Source organism: Falco cherrug, chromosome 6 (assembly GCF_023634085.1).
Source record: "Falco cherrug isolate bFalChe1 chromosome 6, bFalChe1.pri, whole genome shotgun sequence".
Classification (NCBI taxonomy): domain Eukaryota; kingdom Metazoa; phylum Chordata; class Aves; order Falconiformes; family Falconidae; genus Falco; species Falco cherrug.
The window spans coordinates 1,703,181-1,730,109 of record NC_073702.1 but is presented as its reverse complement, the minus strand read 5'-3'; the positions used below and the strand labels follow the sequence as shown (position 1 = coordinate 1,730,109).

The following is a 26,929-nucleotide window of genomic DNA, read 5'->3' as shown; positions in this document are numbered from 1 at the left end:
GTTTTTACATTTTGAGTCATATATACTTTTGCTGTGATGGAATGAAATGTGCTGGTTTACTATCAACAGTGAATATAGGACACATCATAGAAAATGTGTATATCTGCATATTTTATTTTTTTTTTCTCCCAGCCCAAAGACCAGCAGCCCACCCTTGATGCACCTGCATAGTTAAACTAGTAATGTTTTCCAGCTTTACAGTGTGTTTAAACCAAATACATGGTGGAGAATAAAAGAACAAAGCTACCCTGCTATAATTCCACAGCTTTGGTAAAATGCACATGCAGCTGAATTGTACTAGTTTGTGACTGCAACCTCGGTCCAGATGTTGAGACTTCATAAGTGAGTTGTGCCTAGAGCTCCCAAACAGATGTGAGGACACCAAGCCTAACATGCAGTGGTAAAAACCTAGTCCAGAAAATTTTAAATCACCTAATTTGACATGCATTAATTGAGTTAACTTATTCAGCTACATTAATTTACATACGTATGCAAGTGGTTTTGGGGTCCTGTTCTAATAGAAGACAAAGCAGGTGTTCGTGTAACGCGGAGGGAAACAGAAGGAAGTTAAATACATTCCATGTATTTTCATGTTGGTTGGTGATTCTGCATTTTCCTGGAAACCTTTCTCACCCTCTGTCTCAGTTGTATTGTATAACAGTTAATTACTGTAAAAGTGGTAGTGGCACAAAAAAAGGACCACATCTTTCAGGTTTTCTTCACCATGTTAGACCTTTCATGGTCTGCCCACCTAGCAGTTACAATATATATGTATGTATTTTAATAAGGCTGTGTTATTATTGGATCCCTGTATTCCAAAGACAGTGCAATTGCAGAGGATCGTTACTGCTAGGTGTCATAACGATACCTATGTGTTAATTGCCAGAAAAAATGCAGGAAAAAAATGCCTTGGTTTATAATCAGGCTGTTACTAGTTCTACTCAATGTTTCTGCCCATTCCTTCTCTCCTTGATCTCCTACCCCTTGGGACTGCCCATCTTGAAGCCTGTTTTCCCTTGGGAAGGTCGGTGGAGGCACATCATGGAGTCCCTCTCCACAGGAAGGAGATGGCCACAGCAGTGGTCACCCTAAACAGTTCATAGGTAGCGTGAAGAGAGGGTATTTATGCTACATTTGTCATTGCCAATATCTCTTAGATTGTATATTCCTGTGGGCATAATAAGCAGCCTAGGGCTCGTCTGCAGAATTACATCATCTCTGTTTTCAGTGACAGGTTCCATAAGAAGGTGGCAGCCAAGGCTGATGGAGCTCCTCAGGCAACACAACTGGCCGTTCATTGGGCCTACAAATCTAAATACCTGGAAACAACGATAACTGATGTAGAGATCTTACATACCAATTCTCCTTACAGTAACCTTTGCTTTTCCTAAGCTGTAATGCCACCTAGCTCATGACAATCTTTTAACGGGGCTCAGATCAGAAATCTTCAGGTTTGGTTCATTTTTATAAGGTGTCATATTTTTATTACAAAAGTGCTGCGGTTCAGTTTATTTTTTCCTCAGAAAACTAGGTCAGGTTGGCACAGTGCAGTTGGGAGAGAAAAGAGAAAGGCTGTGCCACTGCATCAGATGCTTTATTACGACTTGGGGGTTTTATGTTTGGTTTCAGGGGAAGGAGGTCTTTATTATTATTTTTTTTAATAGGGTAATGAAAATCCTTTCCAGTTTTCACTTGCTGCTAGCATTGCTGCTGCTGGTGATGATCTTTTCTTATTGTTAATTTTATTTTTTAAAGCAGTTCTAAAGTAGGTCACAGGCTTCTAAAGAACCCAGCTAGAAGAAGTTGTACTGCATAGTCAGTTGAAGTTTGGTTGTTTTTTTTTTTAAAGGATTCTAATTCATGTGATGTACCCATTCTCACACAACACGGTACTCTTCATCCACCTTTCTGTCCCTGAAGTGAAACGCAAGGGTGAGGGAAATTCAGTCTCTGCAGGTGATGCAAAGACAAGAAATTACCTATTTTTTATTGAGATCTTAAAAGTTTGCAGTCAGCATCAATGTTGCCTATTGAAAGTCTGTTACCTCTTGTTAGTGGCAGGGCTGTTTCGTTTCATGGTCTGTGAGCACATCGTTCCCCAGGCATCATTTCCTATGGGTAGTATTTTCTCCAGGAAAGCTTTCAGTCCCAAATGCAGGCTTAACGTTGTTTTCACGTAGATGTGTTCCTGCCGGGTGGTGTTAGTGTACAGCTATGATGCTGCTGTTTCCTCAGTGAGTTTCTGCTTAGCTGTGCAGGCATTTTGACTTCAGTGCACCGGATAGAGGGGAATCGGGTGGCAGATGTTTGATGTGCAGATGCTGTTCTAGCAGAGCTCGCTCAGAAGAGCTGCTGTGATTTGCACGCTGGGGATGAACTCACTGGTAAAAGTCTCAGATCGGGATTTCACCACATGTCTTCATTTGTAACTTTCATTTTCTTTTTATTTAAGCACTTTTGAAGTATCTTCTATGATTAGGGGATTGTAGGTGAGGATGGAGGCAGGAAAGAGGACTGGAAAAACAGGCAGAAAGGGTAGTGAGGAAGAGTTCCTATTCATTGCCAGAGATTGTCTGTGGCCTCAGTGATCACTTCTCATCTTGATCAGTTCAGCCCCAGATATTTAATGTTTCTTTTTCTCTTTCAAAAACATGTAGTACTTGCTGGGTTGCAGGTTGACAGGAGGAAAATACATTAATATTTCCATGCAAATACAATATGTTATTATCTACATTCCCACCATTTAAATTGAAGAAACTGCAACCCAGCATAAACATCCTTTTGCTACCAAATTTCTTCTCTCAAAATGAGATCACTCTAACTTAGATTCACATCTTTTTTTCCTAGAATAAAAGTTAACAATAAAATTGCTTCTTCAAATGAAATTTTTAACTTTATATCAAAAGTGAAATTTAAGTTTTTACTAGAAATTTTCCTGTTGATAATTTACGATCCAATTTTAACCAGTATTTTTCATATTTCACTTCTTTGAATCCTGCTTTTCTAAAATAAACTTAGGTTTACCATGAAATATTTTTTATCCACAAATACTTTCTATTAAAAAAAAATCAAAATTTTAGAAATAAAAGTGTTAGCAAAACTCCTTTTTATTCCAAAAATACCCTGATGCAATAACTTTTCTTTTGATATATATTAGTTTGGGAAGCTTATAAATGCTTAAATTTCAGAGCATGAATTTAATCTTCTAAAGGGGATTAGGAAACTTGCGCCATGAGCAGGTTGTTGCTTGTAGGATTTCTTGCATCTTAGGGTGGTTTCACTTGCTGAACTGGAAAAAAAAAAGATAGGTACAGTTACAGCCATCTTCCTTCACACAGTCTTTAAGTCATCACACAATAATTTTTAGATCTGCTTCCTCTGCTGAATCCTCATAGAGAGTGCACTTAGTATAGATGTTGGTGCCGCGAGCTCTCCTTTATTCCTTGCTGTCCTGTACCGGGCGGTGGCTGAGCGCTGGAGCAGAGCGCTGCCTGCATTCCCTTCTGAGCCAGGTCACTGAAACAGCCGAGGCTACTGAAGGCATCCAAACCTTTACATCTCTTCTGCAGCCTGGTCTATAACAATTAACATTAGCTTACAATGTGAAATGATCACTGAGAAAAAGGAGTTTTGACTTGCACAAGCCTGCAACAACAGAAATAACAGAATCTTCTTTACTATGGTAAACCAGGTACTGCAGACAAGCTGGTAAACTCCTGGCCATCAACAAGGGCCCGGCTTTTGGGCAGTACTGACATCTGAGTATCAGAATGATTGACTAAGGACATATCGATCTCGTTTCATGCTCCACACAGAACACAGTGACAACACAGAAAATAGTATGTTTCTCTCTTCATTTCACGCATGGCTGGGACATGAGAATGTTGGAAGTGATTTTTCCCTGTGGAAATGCTGAATCTACTGAGACCAGTTTTTTCTTTGATAGAAATCACGTGGAATCCCTAGTTTCCTTTGCTCTTTCCTCTGCTTTTTCCTCTGTAACCAAATTTGTGCAATTCCACTGAATGTATTTCAATTGAGAATTTAGAGACTATGTTTACCATATGTGAAATATCAGGAAACACTGACATTAATTGTGAAGAACCTAATTGCTGACATGTATATAGGCAGCAAAGTTCAAAGTTCAGCTTCAAGCATGTAAATATTACAGGTGAAAGCAATAGCATCGTCTCGTTGTTTAGGCTATGTGCACATCTAGCTTAGATGAGGATTCACAGTAAGTCATCTACAGAAGACCTGTTTTGTTGTTATGGGAATGACCCCACTCCAGCTCAAATGCACATAAGGGAGTACTAACATTTTGTGGACTCTTTGACCCTTCTTCTTATATCATTCAGCAGTGATAAACCTTTCTGTGGTTCATCACAGTCACAGAATGGTTGAGGTGGCATGGGACCTCTGGAAATCATCTAGTCCAACCCTCTGCTTAAGCAGGATCACCTAAAGCAGATTGCCCAGGGCTATGTCCAGTCAGGTTTTCAATATCTCCAAGGATGGAGACTGGAGACTACACAGCCTCGCTGGGCAACCTGCGCCAGTGTTCAGCCACTCTCACAGTGAAAGTTTTTTGTTCTGTTTAAATGGAATCCCTGGAACATCAGTTTGTGCCCGTTGCATTTTCTCCTGTGGTGGGCACCACTAAGAAGAGCATGGCTCCCTTTCACTCCCTCCCTTCAGGTATTTGTATACATTGATGAGAACCTCTCTGAGCCTTCTCTCCTCCAGACTGAATAGTCCCAGCTCTCTCAGCCTTTCCTCAGAGGAGAAATGCTCCAGTCCCTTAGTCACCTTTGAGGTTCTTTACTGGACGCTTTCCAGTAGCTCCATATCTCTCTTGTACTGGGGAGCCCAGAACTGGACCCAGCACTCCAGATTTGTCTCACCAGCGCTGACTAGGGAGGAGGGATCACATCCCTTGAATTGCTGGCAATGCTCGTTCTAATGCCCTGCAGGATGCTGTTGGCCTTACCCACAAGGGCACATTGTTGGCTCGTGTTCAACTAGGTGTTCACCGTGACCCCCAGGTCCTTTCTGCAAAGCTACTTCCCCTCTGGCTCGCCCCCAGCATGTGCTGGTACCTGCAGTTATTCCTTCTCAGAGGCAGGACTTCACATGTCCCCTTGCCGAACTTCATGAGACTCCTCTCACCCCACCTCTCCAGCCTGGTGAGGTCCCTCTCGATGACAGCACAACCATCTGGTGTATCAGCCGCTTGGCCCAGTTTTGTGCCATCTGCCAATGTGCTGTGGGTGCACTCTGTCCCATCTCCGGGTCATTACTGAAGATGTTGAACAGTATTGGTCCCAGTGTCAGCCCCTGGGGTACACCATTGATGACATTACTTTAAATTGTCTCCTTTAACACTGTACCTATGATACAGCAATGATTTCTCATCCACATCTTGGGCTCATGGCTGCTTTGCCTTTGGAACTCGGGCAGCTGAAGCTAACCAATTTAAAACTGTCTAAATGTCTTCTAAGTCCATAACTTACCAGCTAATTTGGGTATACTTTATCACATGGCCCTTTTGTACCAGATGCAACCCTCAAACCTCTTTTGTGGTTGAATATAGAGAGTATGACTGAGAATACTGCCAAGATTTTACATGAAAAGGTACACCAATGCATGGCTGAAATACTTCATGACTTTATTTGATTCTATAAATCTGACAGGAGTCAGAAAGGAATGAGTTCCATAATGAACACAGGAGAAAATTTTGGCTCTACCAGACTGTGAAAACCTATAAAAAATGTGGGTAAGAATAGTTTCAGAAAAATAAAAGATATTATCTGAGCCATAGCATTAATCTCTTTTTTTCATGTACTGCTGCTGGTGAAGGTATTGACAGGACCCAGGAATGTGAACAGATGAAAAGCTTTTGTGTTCTTAGGTAATAGCTTCAGAGAGACTTGAATCGATACCAAACACTCCAAAGACAGTTTGTCTCTACTTGAAGGCGGAGCTGCATTATTGACCAGCAATACTGCTCATCAGCAGAGCTTGTGGTGTTCGGAATAACAAGGCCAGTTATTCTGGAATGGAATCTCTGGCCACTACTGTAGTACTTGTATCAAATGATGAATTGCACTCCCTGACTCATGTGTTGATTAATTTAAAAAAAAAAAAAAAAAGAAAACCAGCAGATAATTTACATTTAATTCTGTAGGCCATTAGCAACTTTTCTGTCCCCTTCATAAAAAGTCAGCTTTCAGCTACTATATTAGAAATACTTATTTCTGATCTCTGATTTTTCTGTACAGTGGGTTTACTGTGATGGTAATTCTTGAGTTTCACTAGCAAGGCTTGTAATAGAGGAAAAATATCCATTAGGAAGATGCATACAGAACCACTAGTTTGAACTTTGCCAACTAAATGCTCAGGCTGATCTTGGTAACAAGTACAAGTTGTATTGGATGAGCTGGATGCTTCTGGGGGAAGTTCTGCAGGTGAATCAGCAACAAGTGGCGTCTCTCAGGGGTCCGTACTGGGACCAGTACTGTTTAGTACATTCATCAGTGACACAGACAGCAGGATCGAGTGCACTCTCAGCAAGTTTGCAGATGATGAGCGATGAAAAGCTGGACAATAGCTGCCAGTGTGCACTCGCAGCCCAGAAAGCCAGCTGTAGCCTGGGCTGCATCAAAGGGAACATGGCCAGCAGGTCGAGGGAGGGGGTTCTGCCCCGCTCTGGTGAGACCCCACCTGCAGTGCTGCACCCAGCTCTGGGGTCCTCAGCACAGGAAAGACATGGACCTGTTGGGGTGGGCCCGGAGGAGGGCCATGAAAATGCTCAGGGGGCTGGAGCACCTCTCCTGTGAGGACAGGCTGAGAGAGCTGGGGCTGTTCAGCCTGGAGAAGAGAAGGCTCCAGGGAGACCTTGCTGTGGCCTTTCAACACTGAAAGGGGGCTTGTAAGAAAGACGGGGACAGACTTGCTATCAGGGCCTGTTGCGATAGGACAAGGGGTAATGGTTTTAGGCTGAAAGAGGGTAGATTCAGACTAGATACAAGGAAGAATTTTTTTATAACAAGGGTGGTGAAACGCTGGGACTGGTTGCCCAGAGAGGTGGTAGATGCCCCATCCCTGGAAACGCTGAAGGTCAGGTTGGACAGGGCTCTGAGAAACCTGATCTAGTTGACAATGTCCCTGCTCATTGCAGGGGGTTTGCACTAGATGGTCCCTTCCAACCCAAACTATTCTATGATTTGTGAATTAAAGCAAATTACCTAGCTGCCATAAAGGCGATGGGGCCAGGCTCTTCCAACTTACTCTGTAGCTAGTAAAGAGAGTTTGAGGGACATAGGCTACTCAAGCCTTTTCTGCAACAGCACTTCTGTTTGTCTGCACCGCTGAAAACACTTAGTTGAGGCACTTTCACTGCTCTAATTTGTCCTAGTTTGATGTTTAGGTAAGTAGTAAATTATGCTGTACTGGAATAAAGGAAGAATTTAGATGACTGCACCAACATTTGAGTTTGCATGGTGTAAACAAAGCAGACAGCAATACCAATTAAGGAGAAAGTTACAGAATTCCTGAGACGCTCAGTCCCCTGGTTAAGCCAGAGTTCTTGTTGGTTTTGCTTGTGGTCATGGGGTGTCTGAACACGGTGCCGTGCAGTACAGTGCAGTTACCAGCTCAACCTCTAAATGAGCTGCTTTGCTTAGATGGTCCACCAAAATCATGTCTCTTGTGACAGCACTGTCCTGGTTGGCATCCATCCTGTCTGCTTAAAGCATAACTTCATCAGTGAGGGCTCTGGACCCACTCAGATGCTTCCAGAACCTGGTTTTGTGTTACTGTGCTGTGCAACAGGGATAAAACAGCTTGTTCAAAGTTAGCACCTGTGTTGCTGCTTTCCTGTAGGTACTTTTTTTTTACTTGATATATAATATTTGCCCATAGTTCCTGTTGCTTCTCTAGCCATTTTTAGAAAAGTAAAACTTTACTCTCCTTAAACACTCAACTATAACTTAAAGGTGTCACTGGGAAATGCAGTTACTCTAGGAGGGAAGAGACAAAGCAAAGGTATTGCCAGTGCTTTGAAAATGCATTGTTCTTTAACTTGGGGGTTGTTTGGGGTTTTTCTGAGGGATCAGGACTTTTATTAGGACTATTCATGATAATATAGCCGATTTCTGGAGGGCAGCCGGCATCCAGAGAAATCAAGAAACTGTGATTTCTGAAATGAGGAAAAATTTCCTTGCAGAACATTGTTAGAAACATTTATTTATAAAATAGTGATATTGTTAGCAAATTTTCCTTTTAATATTGTTAGCTTTATACTGCAGTTGTAACCCTGAGTCACTAATGTATTTTGAAAATGTATGTGATGAATTATTCAGAAGCTTTCACAAAAAAAAAAAAAAAAAGGAAAAATGAAGTCAGCAAATTCATGTAAATAAGCAAAACCATGTTCCAAGATAAAAATATATGCTTACCTGAAAATAAACAAGTGCCTGGGATGGCTTGCAGGCATGTCCCATTCATAATAGATCAATTTCTTTTTCTTATCCCTCACTGTTCTTGCAATGATTTATTTTGCCTTCATTTTTCTTTCTTTCTGCCTCTCTAATAGACTCTTATCCCAACCATTGCATGTTCTTAAAGAAAAAGATGATGCAGTTCAATGGCAGGCTTATTTAGATCAGGAAACATTCCATTGGAATCACCATAAAGCAAAAGATATAATATTTTTTCACGTATGGATATACCTACATGCATATGTATATTCATTCCCATCTAAGCAGTCTTAATGTTTCTGGACTTTTTATAGTTATATAACATAAGGGGGATTAACCTACATTTATAGAAAAAATCAAGATAAATTATTAAGAGATACGTTAACATTGTGGCTGAGCTTTTTAGCTCCAGTTAGGAAACAAGCATTTTTTTCCTGAAAGTTCCACATTTATCAGATTTCACAACTTCACAGTCATTTTCTTATGGCTTTCTTCACTGGACGTCTTCTAGTGCTCTGCATTTTATAGGAAACTACGTGACTTTACAGAAAGTCCCTCTCCTATTTTCTTGTGACTAATTTCTGCAATAATCTGCTGGAACAGCAGGTAGACTAGCCAGCTCTGTTGTTTTATTTTCATCTACTTTATAATTCATACCGTGACACTGCTGCATGCTCAAATGTGACCCCAGGGACTCCAGTTGCAATACCCTCACATCCTCAGCAGCATCTCTCTGTGCCCCCTTGGAATATTCTAACACTACAGATGATATCATGTATCCGTGCCTACTAGACACATAGAAATCAACAGTATTTAGCTTTGTTCCAATCTAAATAGCAAAATCCTCTTTTCCCAAGGAATGGAAACATCACAGTCTTTCCCTGTGCCTAGGACACGAGTTAGCAGCTGGAATGCTGGAGTCAGCGTTTGGTTCCATGAGACTGAATAGCATCAGACCTCCAGAGATTTCTTAACTGACCTTCAAAACACAAAGTCTAGCTTCCAGCAAACTTAAAGTAAACATATTTCTCTAGAGATTAGGATCAAAGCACAAGAAAAACATTCTACTTAGCTACATGGTGCTCATACCATTACTTATTTATTGGAGCAACGGTAAGCAGTGCTGGGGCAGATGAGATACACTTTTTTTTGTTGCATGGCTAATGGTAAATGTAGTTCACAAAGGTTACCCAGACATTTGCCAAGAGATTTGCAAAAATCATCATTATTTTTCATACCATTGCTGCTTCATTGCCAAATATGGTCTCATATCATCATTGTTGAACTCTGAAGACTTTCTCTGAAGCAAAGTTTTGGGAGACTTGAGTATTTTACTAGAGGAGCAGCTCAAGGACACCCCCAGGCTTTAACTGTAGTCTCAGGGTACTCTTTTAATGTTCTCAAGCAACCACTGCCATCTGTAAAACAGGAGTAATGGCACTTTGCTCCCATGTCCATATAGGTATTTAAGAGGATAATTACAAATTCAGAAGTTCTGAGGTATTACAATAGTGGGTCTTGTTTGTGCATATAAACTAGGCTTCCTGTAACAGGTTGGTTTCCTGGGGAAAAACAAAAATAATAATCAAGAGGACCACTTTTTTAGGAAAATTGATGGGTATGCAGAGCTTTTGATAACTTAAAAACCTATCACCATCCATTAGCATGAAAAGACAGAGATATATCTGCAGATATCAGAAGCTATTTGTTGGTGAGCTTTGTGCAACAAAATCCACTGTAAGTAACATAGGTTCTTCATGCATGCCCTTTTAGGATTTTGCTGCTGCCACTTTTAGGCAGAGATGAAACTGTGTTAGGAAGCTGGTGTACTGATTCAGCAGGGAGGAGATCAGAAAGGTGATTGACTCAAGGTTGCCCTCAGAGACAGTTCATAAGTCTAATTCCCACAAAAAAAGAACGAAAATTCCTCTGAAATCCAGTTTCAAGTCTGCCCTATGACCTTGAATATGCAGCCCAGTTAACCACAAACATTCTTTGATTGTCTTCCTAGCCATCAGTTTATACTGCTTCCCCAGTACGGAAGAAAACGAGCAAAATTTAAACTTGTTTTTGGTGATGACTATGTAGTGATTGTGTACCAAATGCATTGTGCTGTGTCTACTTTTTACATGTCATGCTGTGCAAATGTACAAGCTGACGGATGTCATTTTCTTGTATACATGGCCTCATTCATTTCACATCCACATCTCTGGTCTTAAAGGAAATGGAAGGTCAGATTCAAGCCCTGTTATACTATTGTTCCAAGGATATCACAAAAAACATACCTGTAATGTTTTTAAGAAAGCATGTTTCCCACTGATCTGAGTTACAGATTATTTTATTTCCTTACTACACTCTGTCTTGGCTAGCACAAATATTTAAGGCAGTCAGAAAAAGGCAGTAAATCAATTCAACTCAAAAGATTTCCAATTTACAGGAACAACAAGTTTTCCATAGCTTGTGCCAAACAATCGAATCATTACTTTTGGTCTGAAATAAGCATTATCGCCTCTCTCCCTGCCCTTTTCCACTGCCTTACTACTATCCCTCCAGGATTAAATTAATAAATGCCTGACTTTATGCATTGGTGCCAGTGGAGACCTGCAGTAATTGTTCTTTCTCATAGTTCAAATGATCATTTTGGTTTACATCTCACAAAGTGGAAACCCAGAAATAGATGATATGCCTTTTTAAAACTGAACCATGGGTATAGGACAGGCAGTGAGTGTATAAAAAACAAGTATGAGGGAGTAACTCTAAATGGACTAGATTTCAGCTCTGTGATGGCTAAGCACTCCCTCGAATCTTGTTCTTCACGTGCGTCTCTTCCTTACTTTCAGGCTTTGCATCTGGTTAGGATAAACTGTTTTTCAAAGCACAAGGATTTCAGATGCTAAAAGTCACTGATACTTAAACATTTTAGGAGACCATCCCCATTAGAGGACTTATTCTCAAGTCCTCTAAAATTTATGATTGTTGGCGCTGTCTGCAGCTACACTCAAGTTTAATGAAGAGTGCAATCCAATGAGTCCAGCAGATGTTTCTGGGTTTGCTTCACTGGGAACTTTCTGGATTTTTCTTCCTTCATTCCCAGGAACCAAGACCCAATTTTAGCAAAGTGCTGATAATCCAACCAGCAACAAGACTAAGTCTTCATCTCCACGATCCTGAAAACAGTCAGCATTGCAGATCTATAAGCAGCTGATGTTTGCATGCTTATCCAAGCCTTCTTAGCCTGGAAAACCGAAGGATGGGAAACTCGTACAAGTGGCTCTCAGTAGATTTGTGGTATTTCCTGCACTTGTCTGGCACAGAACTATAACCTATCTCACAGCATTTTGGCACTGCCAACATGGAACCTGGCAATAAAGAAATAAAATAAATATGTAGGAAAAGAAAATATTTTCCAATAACAACAAGGGAAACCTTCTGGGAGTTGCAGTTACGATTTAGTTTATTTCTCTTTATGAGATCGCTCTTTTGCTATCCAGAGGTATTTGTGTCACCTTTCATTGCCACCAAATGTTAGCAGCATAGCTGGGATTATGTGAATAACAGCCACATAGTTTGGACTCCTTTGTCTTCCTTCTGTTTGGTCAGGTAGAGGGGAGTATTTTGAAAAGGAAGGAATGAGCAAAAAGATAGGAATGGCAAGAGAAAGCCAGGAACACATTACAAAGTGCTTGACACTTTTCTTGGGCCTTTTAACTCCATAGCTGGTTTATTTTTTGAACTATTGCTTCTCTCTCTGTTCCCTGATTTCTCGATAAACCGTGCCGCACAATCCAGTACGTAATGCTCATAATGCCAGTAATACATAGAGAATGCAAAGACAGCTTTATCTTCAGGCATCTGACCTAAGAGTGTAAGTACCATTAGATTAAGCTGAGGCAACCTTCTTGCTCCCTGTTATGTAGGTAACAAAATAAACAGTATACGTTGTTAAAGACTACCATTTTATTATGGAACAGACCAGCATTAGAAATTCAGGGCACTGCAAATGACCGAGAAACACCTGTCCTGACTTCCACAGGTAAGGCAGCATTACTTGTTATCTGAGCAAGCAAATAGTCCTCCACTGAATGATTTTTTCCATCTTTCCAGAGCACGTGGAGAGCCCCACCAGAATGACCAGCAGTCACACAGACTGTCATTACTGCCTGCAGTCTCTTCGTGGAAGGAAATATGCATTGAGAGAAGAAAACGCTTACTGTGTTACATGTTATGACAGCCTGTTTGCCAACCCCTGTGAAGAGTGCAAGCAACCTATTGAGTGCGACTCCAAGGTAAGCATTTAGCTTTCACTTCTTGTTCTTTTCTAAATTATATACAAATCCCATTTCTTTAATGGCAGATTCTATATCCAGACCTCTGCATATCCCTGTACTGGTGAAGAGACCTAAGCATAGCCATTGTACAGCCACGCACAGCAAAGAGAAACAGTGCTGCTTTCCAAGAATAGGAAAGCTCTGGGGCCAAAGGTCATGAAATCTGCACATACATGTGCCTCAAACATACGGCAAGGCTGTGGTGTATGTGTGGAGCACAACTAGACTCCATCCTTCCCCTCCAGTCACTCACTGGCTGCAGAGACTGTGCAGTGCTTGAGAGACGGTAGGGGGATGGTGTAATGCAGTGGATCAAGTTGAATGACACTTTGAAATATCTGAGAGATGTCCATGGAAAAAATATTTTGAGTATTGGATAAATTACTTTTACTATAGGTGTTGACATGCAGATGCCAAGCTGAGGAAAACCCATATTTACAATTTATATATTATTCCCTCTGTCTTTTGGAAATGAGGTATGTTTTAATTTTAACTTAATTCCATACTTACCTTGCCTATCTCGCAGAAGGCGTGTTAGTGGCAGTGTTTCTGAGCTTGTCTTTCTTTTCACCTCTCCCTTTTTAGAACATTAATTAATAATACGAGTTCCTCTGTGGCCTTTGACAGGATTTCCAGTACCCTGTACTCCAATTTAAAGCCTGTACACTTGACTTTGAATTTTTAAGTTCAGATGAAACCTATCAAAATGCCTTTGTTTTGCCAAGTTCAGTGTGTAGTGCTCACCTCCTCACGCTCGCTTTGCCTATGCTCTTTTGAAATAAAAGGTCAGAAAGTTATTAAAACAAGCCTCTCGGGAGGTCTCCCTGGCCAAAGCACTTCATGGTTTGCAAAGCACATTGTCTGACTAGAGCTCAGAACTGTAAAGGAATCATCCAAGGAAAACGCTGATCTGGCTGACACTCCTCAAACTCTCATCAGCATTTTTCAACAGCAGACTTGTACATGTAGCACCAATCAGGGTCACCTGAAGAACAGGTGCTCTGAACTCACTGATTTCACTTTTAAAGTTTAAAATTAAGTGTTAGGACTACCGATGTCTAAGGTCATTAACAGAAACAGGTCTTTGGACTAACTGGAAGGAAAAGCTGGGAGAAAAAAGCAGGAATAATAAGACAGGAGTGCAACAGGCCAGAGTCAGCTGAAAAAGTGGACCACAGAGATCTATAGCTGGTTGTCCCACCTCTGCCAAGGTGCTAGAGCTTGGCTGTCTTCCTCCCCTTCTTACCCAGCCTTTGCCTCAGGCTGCACTGGGGTCATTCGCCTACTTTCTGCAAGGTTCAGAGTGCTAACTAAAGCAAAGGAAAGTGGGAAGCTCTCAGCACCTCCTGAACTGAATGAAGCATGTAGCACTTTAAAGGGTGGGGTTCTGACAATGGAGAAAAATGAGGTTGGATTTCTGCCCTTTTGTGCTTCTTACAAAGGAGAACTGGAAGGGTCTGGCTTACTTTTTAATTGGGAGAGTGGGTGGAGAGGTGCATTTTTCCCTTTTTTTTTAATCTTGGAAAAATAAAATCTGCTGTTTGCTCCTTTTTTTTAATTCTTAGTCAAGGTCTCATGCATATACTGTTAGCTTTTTCGTCCCCTAAGCCTGCTGAGTCTTAAACATTTTTCTGCCAAGTTTTTAGGAGGAGTTATATTAGGTATAAATAAAAGCAATGATTTTTTAATAATCTTCCCAAGAATCATTTTGTTCTCAATGAGATTTTAGTTGCCTGTTGTCTGCAATAATATGATCTTTCTTTAGTGTCATATAGTGTCAGCTGGAAGAAAAAGTTGTAATGTCGAAAAACACATGAGGTGCATCTCGGAGTCGGTGGAGAATGCACCTCTTGTCAGGTGGCCCATGCACATTAAAAATGTTGATCACTTGTTTCCCCTTGAAGGCCAACTGCAAAATACAAAATGATTCTCCCAATAAAAGCATATCTCTGGTGTTACATAAGGAAAGACAATTGCCTGCGCCAACACGGCTCCTAATGGTCTCTGCAAGAGATCTACAAAATACACTGATACAGTGACGTTGAGTGCTTATATCATCTCTGAGCACACTTCCCAACGGACACACTTGTCATCTCTTCAAGTCGCTGTTGCAATGCTTGCCATTTTTCACTTTATTTCTGGGAGGAGCGGAGGGATAAGAACACTGTAAAGAAATGCATTCATTAACATGGCCTTACTTTCTCCAAGGATCTGGCCTACAAAGGCCGCCACTGGCATGAGGGGTGCTTCAGGTGTGCCAGATGCAGTCGCTCGCTTGTGGAGAAACCATTTGCTGCCAAGGATGAGGTCTTGCTGTGTACCGAATGCTACTCTGATGAGTATTCATCTAAGTGTTTCCACTGCCAGAAGACTATTATGCCTGGTAAGATTACAGGGACCCTTTGGTGGAAAATGGAACAGCATTTCTAATTATAAGCACAACCTTGAATAACCAAGCTACAAGGTCCTTGACTTTCAGAACAGCTTTCAGGTAACTACTTCTCCTTTGTTTGTAGTACCCTCCCGGGAGTGAAGAGACGCCACAACACAGAATCATAGAATCATTTAGTTTGCACAAGACCTTTAAGATCATCAAGTCCAACCATAAACCCGGGACTGCCACTTCCATCTCTAAACCATGTTGCTAAGTACCGCATCTACACGTTTTTTAAACACTTCCAGGGATGGTGACTCAACCACCTCCCTGGGCAGCCTGTTCCAATGCCTGACAATCCTTTCAGTGAAGAAATTTTTCCTAATATCCAATCTAAACCTCCCCTGGCACAACTTGAGGCTGTTTCCTCACTTGTTACTTGGGAGAAGAGACCAGCACCCACCTGCCTACAGCCTCCTTTCGGTAGCTGTAGAGAGCAGTAAGGTCTCCCCTCAGCCTCCTTTCCTACAGACTAAACAACCCCAGTGCCCTCAGCTGCTGCTCGTAACACTTGTGCTCCAGACCCTTCCCCAGCTCCGTTGCCCTTCTCCAGACACACTGCCTCTGTCTAGCACTGACGGGGTTTATGAATACTTATGAGGAGTATTCCAGGTCAAGACAGGGTAAAATGTGTTCGTGTTGAGTCCTTGATTCTGTTGCTGTTCTTAGGAAGCATATCCTGCTGTGAGCGTAGGTAGACAGAGCTAACGTTAGCAGGAGTGCCGGATTAGACAAGACACCTGCACTTTTGTCTGTCACATTGAGCAGACCTTAAGTTTGTGTTCTTTATACCATTTCTTTCACTCAGAAATATTTTTTGTTTAAATTGTCAAAACATGGCATTTCGTGTTCAAATCATTATTGGCATCTTTACTAAAAAGAATACGAGCACATTTGTGTTTACAATAGGTTTTTTCCTGCCATTAGCAAACTTCAAAATTCGGCACTTTCCACTAAACTGCCTTTCAGGTTTTGCTCGGATCTGTTCAGGACATCCTCTAGACCTTTCATTGCTACCACACCAGTAAAGCTCATACAGCAGAGAGGTTGCCTAAAATCTGCCTCTTCAGAGGTATCTAAGAGAAGCCACAGCACTTTGTGTGGCAAAACAAAGCAGCTTGCTTAGGAAAGGGGCTCCCTAACATTTGGAAGAGTGAAGTACCCTCAAAGCTTGAACCTTTTTACAGATCACATATGTAGCTCCAAATACCAGCTGCAAACTATCTGCCATGGCTGCTTGACTACTAGTTTGGGATCCTTTGGCCAACGACATCAGTAAATTTGGCAGTGACATAGGAATTTTCTTTGTCAGTAGATCTTAATGCCAAACAGTAAGGTATAGGCTGACAGAATTAAGTGTCTTAGTATAAATACTAGGTTACTGGTGTCGTGGTTCAACTTGTAACATTAATTTGTGTTTTTACAGTTTATTTCCTTTTCATTACAGGTAAAAGCCGTATTAGCAGAAATGAATATTGTAGCAATAGTGTTCAGTTGAAGGATGATACACTGCTTACATTTTACATAGTTAAAAAAAAAAAAAATGTCTAATAGGTACACCTTACCAGATGTGACAAGAATAGTTCAAGAATATACTCGGGTTTGCATTATTATCCTCTGATGTATATCTGCCTTACAGATTCTGCCCCAGACTCCAGGAGACTAGATCCTTGCAGCAAGTGCTGAGACTAGGAGTAACAATGCAAATAGGGAACTGAAGTAGCATGAAAATGCCAACCAGTTTCTATATCGTTAACTTCTTTGTCATCAGCTTTCTAGCTCTGTGCTGAAACTACCCAGCAGACAAAGACAGTAAAGTCAGCCTTCTGATTTATGTTTACATACAGCCACTAGTGGAGGTTTCTCTCTCCACTAGCCTCACAGTGCAGGAAACAGGTGTTCAGGATTCATCAGCTGTATCAGCAATTCTCCTCTTTGTGTGGAAAGGATGGCAAAGCACCTGGCACCTCCCTTTGCAGTCTGATGCTACCAGCAGGGGAGGAAGTTATGGTGGAGAGTCACTGGAAAAATCGTTTTTGGATATATGTGCATATCTTGGACTTACACATCTACATTAAGGTGTACAGGGCACCTGTACGCAGAGCTAAGAGCTCTGAAACTCCTCTGACAGACACTTAACTGAGTGACTTTCTATCCTTGTGCCGCATCAAAAGCATCTAGTTGAACATGATAAAAAGAACTGTCTATCTAGGATGGAAATAATGAGCTATGAGACGAGGCAGTGTAGTGTGCTTTATCACAAAAAAGTATTTACTTTTAAAAACTTGCCATCTTATGCTGAATAAGATAAATAATTCATTTATAACTGAAGGGCCTTCACTTAAGGAAGCCAAAATTTAGTGCATTAACAGATGTACTAAACATCCAACAAATTAATCTGTAATTCATAAAAGTGCTGTGTACCTGAACATTATCACTGAGTTGGCTGGTCTGAGAAAAACTCTGAGCAACTAAAGCATATCACAGGGAAGTAACACTAAAAGACTTATATAAGGACAGACTAAAAATCACAGCTTAGGCAATTTAGCACTTCTTTTGCCAGGCGATCATATGTCATCAAATGTGTTCTTGAAATTTCAAGTACATGCAGAGAAACTTATCAGAGGATAAATGCTTTCTTGGGTAATCCAGTACCGAGATAGAAGGTTAAAAACAGGAGTGTTCCCAGCATTTAAAACTTATATTACAAGCTATATCTGGGGGGATTGTTCACTTTGGGTTTTTGCAGGTTCCCGTAAAATGGAATTTAAGGGAAGTTTCTGGCATGAATCCTGCTTCGTTTGCCAGTATTGCCGGCAACCATTGGGAACAAAACCACTGATCACCAAAAACAATGAGAATTACTGCATGCCCTGTTTTGAGAAGCAATTTGCTCACCATTGCTACTCTTGCAAAAAGGTAATTAAACATAAAATTGAAAAATTGCCCTAATGAGGCAATATTGCTCATGTGGGAAGGGGCTGGAACATGTAAAATGCATGGTGAACTAAGAGTAAGAGCAGAGTCTTCCTTTTGGCATCGGCCACTGAAAGCCAAGTGTGACAGTGTCTGCTGTCCCCTTTAGTTAATATTGATCTAAGCCTGATTATATTTGAAATAAATTTATTGACCAGAACAAATACTTTAGGGTTCTTTTGTTACTGATTGTGATTTTTAACAAAGGTAGAATTTTTCTCTGAAAGTTATGCAAAACCCTGATAATCTTTGATTTTGCCTTGATAAACATACCTCCCTTTTTGATGTTTTTCATATATATAATGCATAATAAGCCACCTAAGCTAAGCAAAGCATTCACAGTCTTGCCTGGTTTGTTTTGGTTGTTTTTTTTTCATGAAATGTATCAGGCAATAATCAGGTTAAGTAATATTCCATCGTGAAAATACTACTCAAGAGTTCCACTGTTTCAACATATGATGCTTCCCCTGTGGGTAGCAGAAAGTTTGAATTCAAATGGGTTTTTCTTTTTCCCCCCAAATACAAATAAATCAATTCATTCCTCCCTCAATTTCTCATCTTTTAAAATTGTCTCTGGATGATGAAAACACTCTTCTAGGTGTTCTCTAGGGAAATGTTTGAGGCTGCTTTTTATGGCAGAATTTAACTTATTTTTTAGTACCTGTATCACTATGGAAGCAAAAATTATTTAGGTTTTTATCACTTCATCAAATAACTTATAATTTTTGTACTTATTTAATGTTTATCTGTAAAACTCTAACAAAAGCTTTTAATGTAATAAAAATCTGCTGCCTGTTTTTTTTCTTCAGTAGTTAAACTTCAGAAAGTACTTTTATATATTCCCATGTCTCTACATCTAGCCTTTAATTTGCATTAAAAGATCACATGGCAAATATAGTAATTCTGCTCTATGTTTATTAGAGGCATGGAGGTTAGCACTTATGTGAAATAATCAGGATTTGCTTCTTAAAAATTCTAGGAATGCAACAAGTCCCCTACATAATAGCTAAAGCAATTTTACTACTTAAACTTGCCTCAGTTCCCATCAATAAGAATGGAGCCCAAAAAGATTAAATTGCCAAACTGGAGTCTTGAATTTTGTGCCAGAGATTTTCAGATTTTAATGGAAAAGCAAATGAGAGTTAGAAATAGCCCGATACTGAAATGCTAGGGGGATTGGGAACTACTTAGATTTCTTTGTTGCCTGACATCACCCAGTATTATTCTTTATTTCCCTGAAACTGTATTTCCCTGGGAAATTTGATGGTGTCACTGTTTTTTCTTAATGAAGCTTCTCCAAATTTTTCTCCTCCTGTTCCAATTATTCATGCATCCATTCACTGTCATGCATGTGACTTGACAGTAGAAACACTATCTCACAGCTCATCTTTATCTCTACAGAAATTTCTCTGAACAGTCTCTCACAAATTCTGTGAAACCAGCTCTTTACCACACATATGGAAGCCATAAAGCAACTGGAAATTTCCCTCTTCATAAATAACCAGTGGAGAGCTGTGAATGAGTTGCAGGGATTGGGAAGTTTGATGACACTGATAAACACCATTTTTTCTTCTTCTGACAGTGTAGATCTCCTTCCTGCCTTACTTTTGCTTCTTTACTGTCTTTCTTCCTACTTAAAATACTGTTTCAGTGGGAGACAGCAAACTGCCAGTTCCAGCTGGAGATTAGCCATAATCTCAGCGTATGTTCTCTCATCCACTGTCCGTCACTGAGAATTGTTCTTCTGAGAGTGTACCTGATGTCAAGGTTTTATCCACATGTATAAGAGGAAAATTTCAGAAGAAGCTAACCTGTTTATTACAAACAATGAGGTTATCCTGTGACAGAAAATTGAGAATAACAAACCAGTGGCATGTTCAGCTCAACTACAGTTAGTCAGATTGATATTCCTGATGAAAAACAGTTGATGTGACCACAACTGTCTTCTCTTGTGTGTGTGGAAAGAGAGAAATGAAGCAGAAGGACTTATGAAGGGCCGGATAATCCTTCACAATTCACTTTTCATTGTTCACAGTTGTTCACAATTCACAGTCTCATTGCTCTGTCCTGGTTTGTCAATACATTAGGTAATAACTTCTGGGGGATTGACCTACCATGACCAGCCTTGGCATAAAGAATGCTTTGTGTGTGCTGGGTGTAACACCCAGCTATCTGGACAAAGGTTTATTTCCAAAGACGAGTACCCGTACTGCATAGACTGTTTCAGCAGACTGTATGCCAAGAAGTGTGCTGCTTGCAAGAAACCTATTACAGGTGAGTCTCATCTTCTAGAAGGAGCCAGAAACTGATGTATCCTCTCAAAGCAGGCCTTTACTTTAGAAAACAGCATTAAAAGTCCCATCATAATGAAAGACTGAAGGAGTTAACTACTAGAGGAACACTCTCCCCATCACATGCAACATATCGTGCTAGGACCTACTGGTCATGCGTGTTCCCTAACTGCTAAGGAGTTGGTTTATGTGCCAAAAGGAGTTCCTCCATTGTTTTAGTGCCTTCTGCACCAAAATTCATCTTTAAGAATACAAAAAAGGCACTTTTGGCTCTTCTCAGGACAGTACACACAAGTCCCTCATCTCTGCAATTTCTTTAGCTTTGTTTTTAAATGCAAATGCAATCAAACTGGACATGAATTAACTGCCTGTTGCTAAATCACACTTGCCAAATTAGAAAGCTTGCCAAATGCAACAGAGCTCTATTCCATGCATCCTTGTGTACTTAGCTGATTTATAGTTGGACATACGTCACTAGTCTGTGATAGCTGAAGCTTTCGGGGAGCATTTGCTGGCGTTCTGCATCGTAATTCTGTTATGTGTGGACTCAGCTGTTGAAAAGTACCACCTGATTGTTACAGGTGCATGCTGTATATTTAAGTGGACAAAGGAAATGAAGAATATCCAATCAAATGGGCATGTTTTTACAAAAAAAAAAAAAAACCAAAAAACAAACAAAAAAAACCACACCAAAAAAACCCAACCCAAAACAAAGAACCAAACAACCAAACCAAAACCAACCAATAAAATAAAATCCTGAAAAAACTCCAAACCCCACAACTCCCCGATATTTTATTTCAGACACTTACGTTAGGAATCCCATGATCTAGTAATTTCCTACAGACTCCATTATGAAAAAACTTAGGTCTAAATAATTAAATTCACTCAATGTTGTAAGGAACTACATGTATCAACACATTGCAAATAATTTTCATGAGAGTTTGTTGGGAAGTTAGCAAATCTGAGTGGACATTCTGACAAACTCATTCTGTTCAGAGTTTGTAATGGGATATGAAAACAAGTTGTGGCTTTGCTTAAAATATTTCTTACTGTATTTAATTTTAAAGGTTTTTGTCAATTCAGCCAAGAAAGGATATTTCAGATTATGGATTTTTGTTGATTTGTTTGTTTGCTATATGAATGACAACCTGATCACACATCAGAAAACAACCTGTTTCGTTTCTGAACCATGTCCAGAAATACTGGCTTTACATCTTCTTTCTCGTAATCTCTTTCAGCTCTTGGAGGTGGCAAATTTATCTCATTTGAAGAGCACCAATGGCATGGGGAATGCTTTAAATGTGCAAAATGCTCTGTCTCGCTGGTGGGCCAGGGATTTCTCACTCGGCTGGACGATGTCCTTTGTCAGAGATGTGGCTCTGCTTCATAGTTCTGTGGAGAGCTGTACAGCTGCATTATTCTTGCTCTGTAATGATGTACTTCTTTACTCTGCAGCAAGAAAACCATATAAAAGGTCTAACAGTTATTTAGTCATTGAAGTAACTTTCCACCAGCAGTTTAATTCTATCATAGTTTTCAACTGCTTCTAAAAAAATGTAAACAGCTGTATACTGTTTAAGAAATAATGCGGAAGAGGTTTGTATATATTTTAAAAATAACTACAGTATCTTTCTCCTTGTAACACACTGCACTCTGCTGTTAGAAGCTTAAAAATTTACATTTTGTTTCCTATGAACCAGGGAGGACTGTGAAAGCCTATATGGCATATGACTAATGATGAGGCGTTAGCACTGCTTCAGAGATGCAGACCTTGGTGTGGAAAGCTAAGCATGTGCATTTTTCTATTGGGTCATAACACTGATAAGAACAACTTGTAAATATCAGCTTTCTCCATACTTTGGGCAAAAAAGTTGTTGACAAAGCAGGCAGAAAGTGGGAGGAGGGGGTACTTTTTCACAGAGGGCCTCCAAGTCACAGAGGCCCATTCCAGGGCCAGATAAAGGGAAAAAAGGTCATTTTCCTCTCCTTACTGAGATTCCTCCTTACAAATATAGTCTTTAGTCATCCAAAAAACTGACAGGTCCTTTCACCATATTGGTTAACTGTACTTAATTTTTCAGGCATAGCTTCTTTACAATGTAAATAAACCCATACACTGAGATACTGTAAGAGATGATGATTGCCCCAGATTGGATAGTGCTGATCTACACTTTCCCATATCTAATATGCCTTAAGACTTTGTCTCTGTTGTCCTCACTAGACCTTGAAATACACACATGAAATATATATTTTTGCTAGTAGACAAAGAACCAACTTACACTTGTCCCTTTAACCTTGTACTTTTCCTCCCCTCAAAACTCATTTGCCAGCAATTAAAGCACTGTAAATGGCCTTACCATTTCCACCCCGCTAGGTCTTTGATGCACAGCCTGCCCCTTTTCTTGTAAGTGCCTGCTTGTCTATACCAGGGTACAAGCTCTTCAGAACCAATGCCCAACTCATTTTGCCATGTGCCACGTGCATTTGCTGATATTATGACAAGAATTGGTAACGTTGTCATTGCAAGCCAGGCAACCCTTCTTGTAGTACAAGGTGTTAGTTTCTAGGTACCGGGCTTTGAGGAGGTTATACCTGCTTGCTGAGCTTCAGCACTCAAGTGTGTATCATTAAAGGTCATCTAGAGCTGAGTTACAAGCATTTCTCTTCTTTCTTCTTCCATACTGTAAGTTACACTGGCCTAATTCATGTTACAGTGCCCGTACCAGGACATTGTGAATGGTGCAGTGATACTAAGAACGGCGGATTCTGCATTACTCAGCACTGTTTTAGTCCTCATCTCTCACGTCTTTCAGTCATATATTCTCCTTTAGATTCTGACCTTAAGTGCATAGAGTTAATGGGCTGACCTGAGTGGTGGGCTTTATCCAGACTGAAGACAGCCATTACTTTAGGTAGAAAAGTGAAAAAAAGAAAAAAAAAAAAAAAAAGAATATGTGTGCCTAGCTAAGCCAGAGCTGAACTGCAGTGGCATAAAATCAATATGGATAATGACTGACCAACAAGTACATAGCGGTCTGTTTTCCAGTCAATAAAATATTGATCTTTTCCTCTGCATGGTGTTCATTTTTGGTTTTCAGTTACTGCTTTCATGGCAGCTTTTATTGCGGTCTAGAGTTTGATTAGTTTATGCCTTTTCATTTTATCCCAGCTGCTTCTTTTTCTATTTTCACATTTCACATGGCTGATACAGGTTCTTGGTAAGACTTGCATTCCCATAAATAGAAATATGTTTCATTGCCTTAAATATATATGTATATACACATACACACATACAGCGGTTCACAGTTATGTATGATGTTCTAAAAATGTGCACTGAGTTATCAGAAATTAGCCCATTAGTAAATGTTAATTGTCTGAAATTTTTAAATGAAAATGATGAATCACTAGATTCAGGCTTGTCTGTGGGGTATAACTTTTGTTTGTGTTGTGTGAAATAACATTCAGCAAAGTGCAAGAATGTGGTTGGGCCCTTTATTCTGTCTTGTCTGAGCAATCTTCCAATTTAATTACAAACAGACACAAGAATTACCAGGCAGAGTCCTAAGACATGACAAAGTCACAGGTCAGACACACTGATCATGATAATCCCCATCTTTCAGCCTTAACATTTAGGAAAATGAAATTCCTCTCTGACTCATCAACTAATTATATTTTTAGAAATACCAACTGAATTATTTATTCCTCCTGCAGTAAATACACTACAATCAAATCTGAAACTGAGCATTTTCACTTCAAAATAATAATAAGAAATAAATGTGATTGCTATAAATACTTGGAATAAAAGTTATATTAGATATCAGGTTGACATTTCCTGGTGTCTATCACTAGCAACCAATGCCTAAACAAAAATACAGTAATACTCTTGTGGTGGGTTGACCCTGCCTGGACGCCACCACCAAAGCTGCTCTATCACTCCCCTCCTCAGGTGGACAGGGGAGACAAAATGTAATGAAAGGCTCGTGGGTCAAGATAAGGACAGGGGGATATCACTTACCAATTACTTTCATGGGCAAAACAGACTTATGTTGGGGAAAAATTAATTTAATTTACGACCAATCAAATCAGAGTAGGATAATAAGAAATAAAACAAAAATCTTAAAACCACCTTCCCCCCACCCCACCCCTTCTTCCCAGGCTTAACTTTACTTCCAAATCCTCTAACTCCTCCCCTGCAGTGGTGCAGGGGATGGGAATTGGGAATTATGGCAAATTCATCACACGTTGTTTCTGCTGCTCCTGCCTCCTCGAGGACAGGACTCCTCACATTCTTCCCCTGCTCCAGTGAGGTCTTCTCTCCCCAGGGGCCCACAGGTCCTGCCAGCAAACGTGCTCCAGTGTGGGCTTCCCATAGGTGACAGCCTCCTTCAGGCATCCACCTGCTCCAGCATGGGGTCCTCCACGGGCTGCAGGTGCGTATCTGCTCCACCGTTAACCTCCATGGGCTGCAGGGACACAGCCTGCCTCACCATGGGCTTCATCACAGGCTGCAGGGCAGTCTCTTCTCCAGTGCCTGGAATACCTCCTCTCCCTCCTTCTGCACTGGCCTTGGTGTCTGCAGGGTTTTTGCTCTCACATATTCTCACTCCTCTCTCCAGCTGCAGTTCTGCAGTGTTTTTTTCCCCCCTTCTCAAATACACTATCCCACAGGTCCTACCACCATCACTGATGGGCTCAGCCTTGGCCAGCGGTGGGTCCATCTTGCAGCTGGCTGGCATTGTCTTTAGTGGACACAGGGGCAGCTTCTGGCAGCTTCTCACAGAAGCTGCCCCTGTAGCCCAGTCACTAGCAAAACCTTGCCATGCAGACCCGATACAACTCTGTACAGTTTGGGTCACCTTTGCTTATGTAGATAAAATCCAACCTGAATAGGTACAGAGAAGGGCTGCAAGAAGGAACAGTATGTCTCTGGAGGACTGTAGACCATGGAGGGCTTTAGACAGCTACTGCAAGCCAAGAGGCTACATTTGGTTGAAGATCAAAGGCAAGTAAACTCCTCAGGACTGGAAACTGGAAATTAGAAGGATGCTGCTGCTGAGCAGTGAGGGTCCAGGAGAACCTCTCTCCAGAACCAAGAGGGGAACAGCTATGCAATCATTTTCACAGTGATGTTTGATCAGTGTGTTAAATGGTACACACAACGTGATTGCCTGGGATAGCAAAGCACTGTGCAAAATGAACCAGATAGTCAGCTTCAGTCTTTGATGCTAATATTTGATTTAATTCAGGATGATCAGGGTACAGACTCCAGTGCAATTCAATATTATTAAATAAACTTCAGAGGATTGAAGTTTGAAAAAAAAATACTTTTAAGTCAAATTTTTTTAACATCATGTGCTTTTCTTTAATATTGCACTATTTTATTTTTTAAAACGTATCTAGATCTTCCTTGTGTATTAGCTGCCCAGCTCAAAGGTAATCACATTGCCTTTGTTATGGTCAAACCCAATTATCCTAAGGTGCAGTGATGTCTCCAATGCCTTGATCACATCTCTGCTGTATTCAGTTAGGACTGAAAGGAAGGATGCTATCTGGAACTAACTTCTGAAGATTGAAGTAGGTGCCCTATTACCTCCCTTAGTCCTTAAGGCTAAAGTTTTTCTTCGGCTACTGCCTAATTGACGGAGAACTCCCAGAGATAAGATGCTTAAAATACAAAGACAAGCCCTACAGTATTGTTGCCAAGTAACCCTTCTCTACCCGTATTTCTGAATGTCACATTTTTCACTCTGAGACAAGTTCATATAGCGAGAGCAAGAGATCAGCCTTTTCCTGGACTACTGCTTTTAAAATCCAGGTGTGTTTTCAGTATCAGGCAACACAGAGTGGTAATGCTGGAAACCAGGACCACTTGCCTGCATTTCACAGGCAGTGGCACATGCTCCAGACTTGACATATCTAGGATGAAACCTAGACATCCTTAATCCTCTCTCCTTGTCCCCTGGTTTTCCAGAAAGAAAATCTGTGAGTCTAGGCTGGGGAAGAGCTACGACATAGTCTGGCCATATCAGTGAAGTGGGCGTCACATCACGTAGGGGTTTTTTTCAGTATCTCAGCACATGCAAGTTCAACTGGTCCTTGTACCCGACCAGTGGATACCATCCCGGGCTTTCCTTCTGGTAAGAGTGGCTCAGTACAACCCCAGGAACACTAGGAGGGGAGTGGTGATGTTTTGAAAGGCCTTCTGGACCTGTGGTTTCAAACATTTCACAGGCCTCATCACAAGAGGGGAGGTACCTGTTCATACCCCACTGGGTTGGCCAGCAATTTCAGCACCTGGTAAAAGTTTTGGTGAACTTCACTTAGTTTAATAGAATAGATGTAAAGCAGTGTATTGTATTTTAGGAAGGCAAGTAAAAACACAGTGACTTTTATACAATGATATTGATAGCTGGAAGGAAG

At 40.7% G+C, this 26,929-nt stretch overlaps 1 protein-coding gene across 1 annotated transcript in view; it reads left to right on the top strand.

Annotated features, from left to right (window-relative positions):
* Positions 1–23,582, top strand: part of FHL5 (four and a half LIM domains 5) — a 31,711-nt gene extending 8,129 nt beyond the window's left edge. Inside the window, exons 2-6 of the mRNA XM_027800444.2 lie at positions 12,585–12,766; positions 15,017–15,191; positions 17,992–18,161; positions 20,306–20,492; positions 21,748–23,582. Coding sequence (XP_027656245.1) covers positions 12,608–12,766; positions 15,017–15,191; positions 17,992–18,161; positions 20,306–20,492; positions 21,748–21,899 — 843 coding nt within the window. The 5' untranslated portion in view covers positions 12,585–12,607 and the 3' untranslated portion in view covers positions 21,900–23,582. The remainder of the gene's footprint in view (positions 1–12,584; positions 12,767–15,016; positions 15,192–17,991; positions 18,162–20,305; positions 20,493–21,747) is intronic.
* The last annotated feature ends 3,347 nt before the right edge of the window (positions 23,583–26,929 follow it).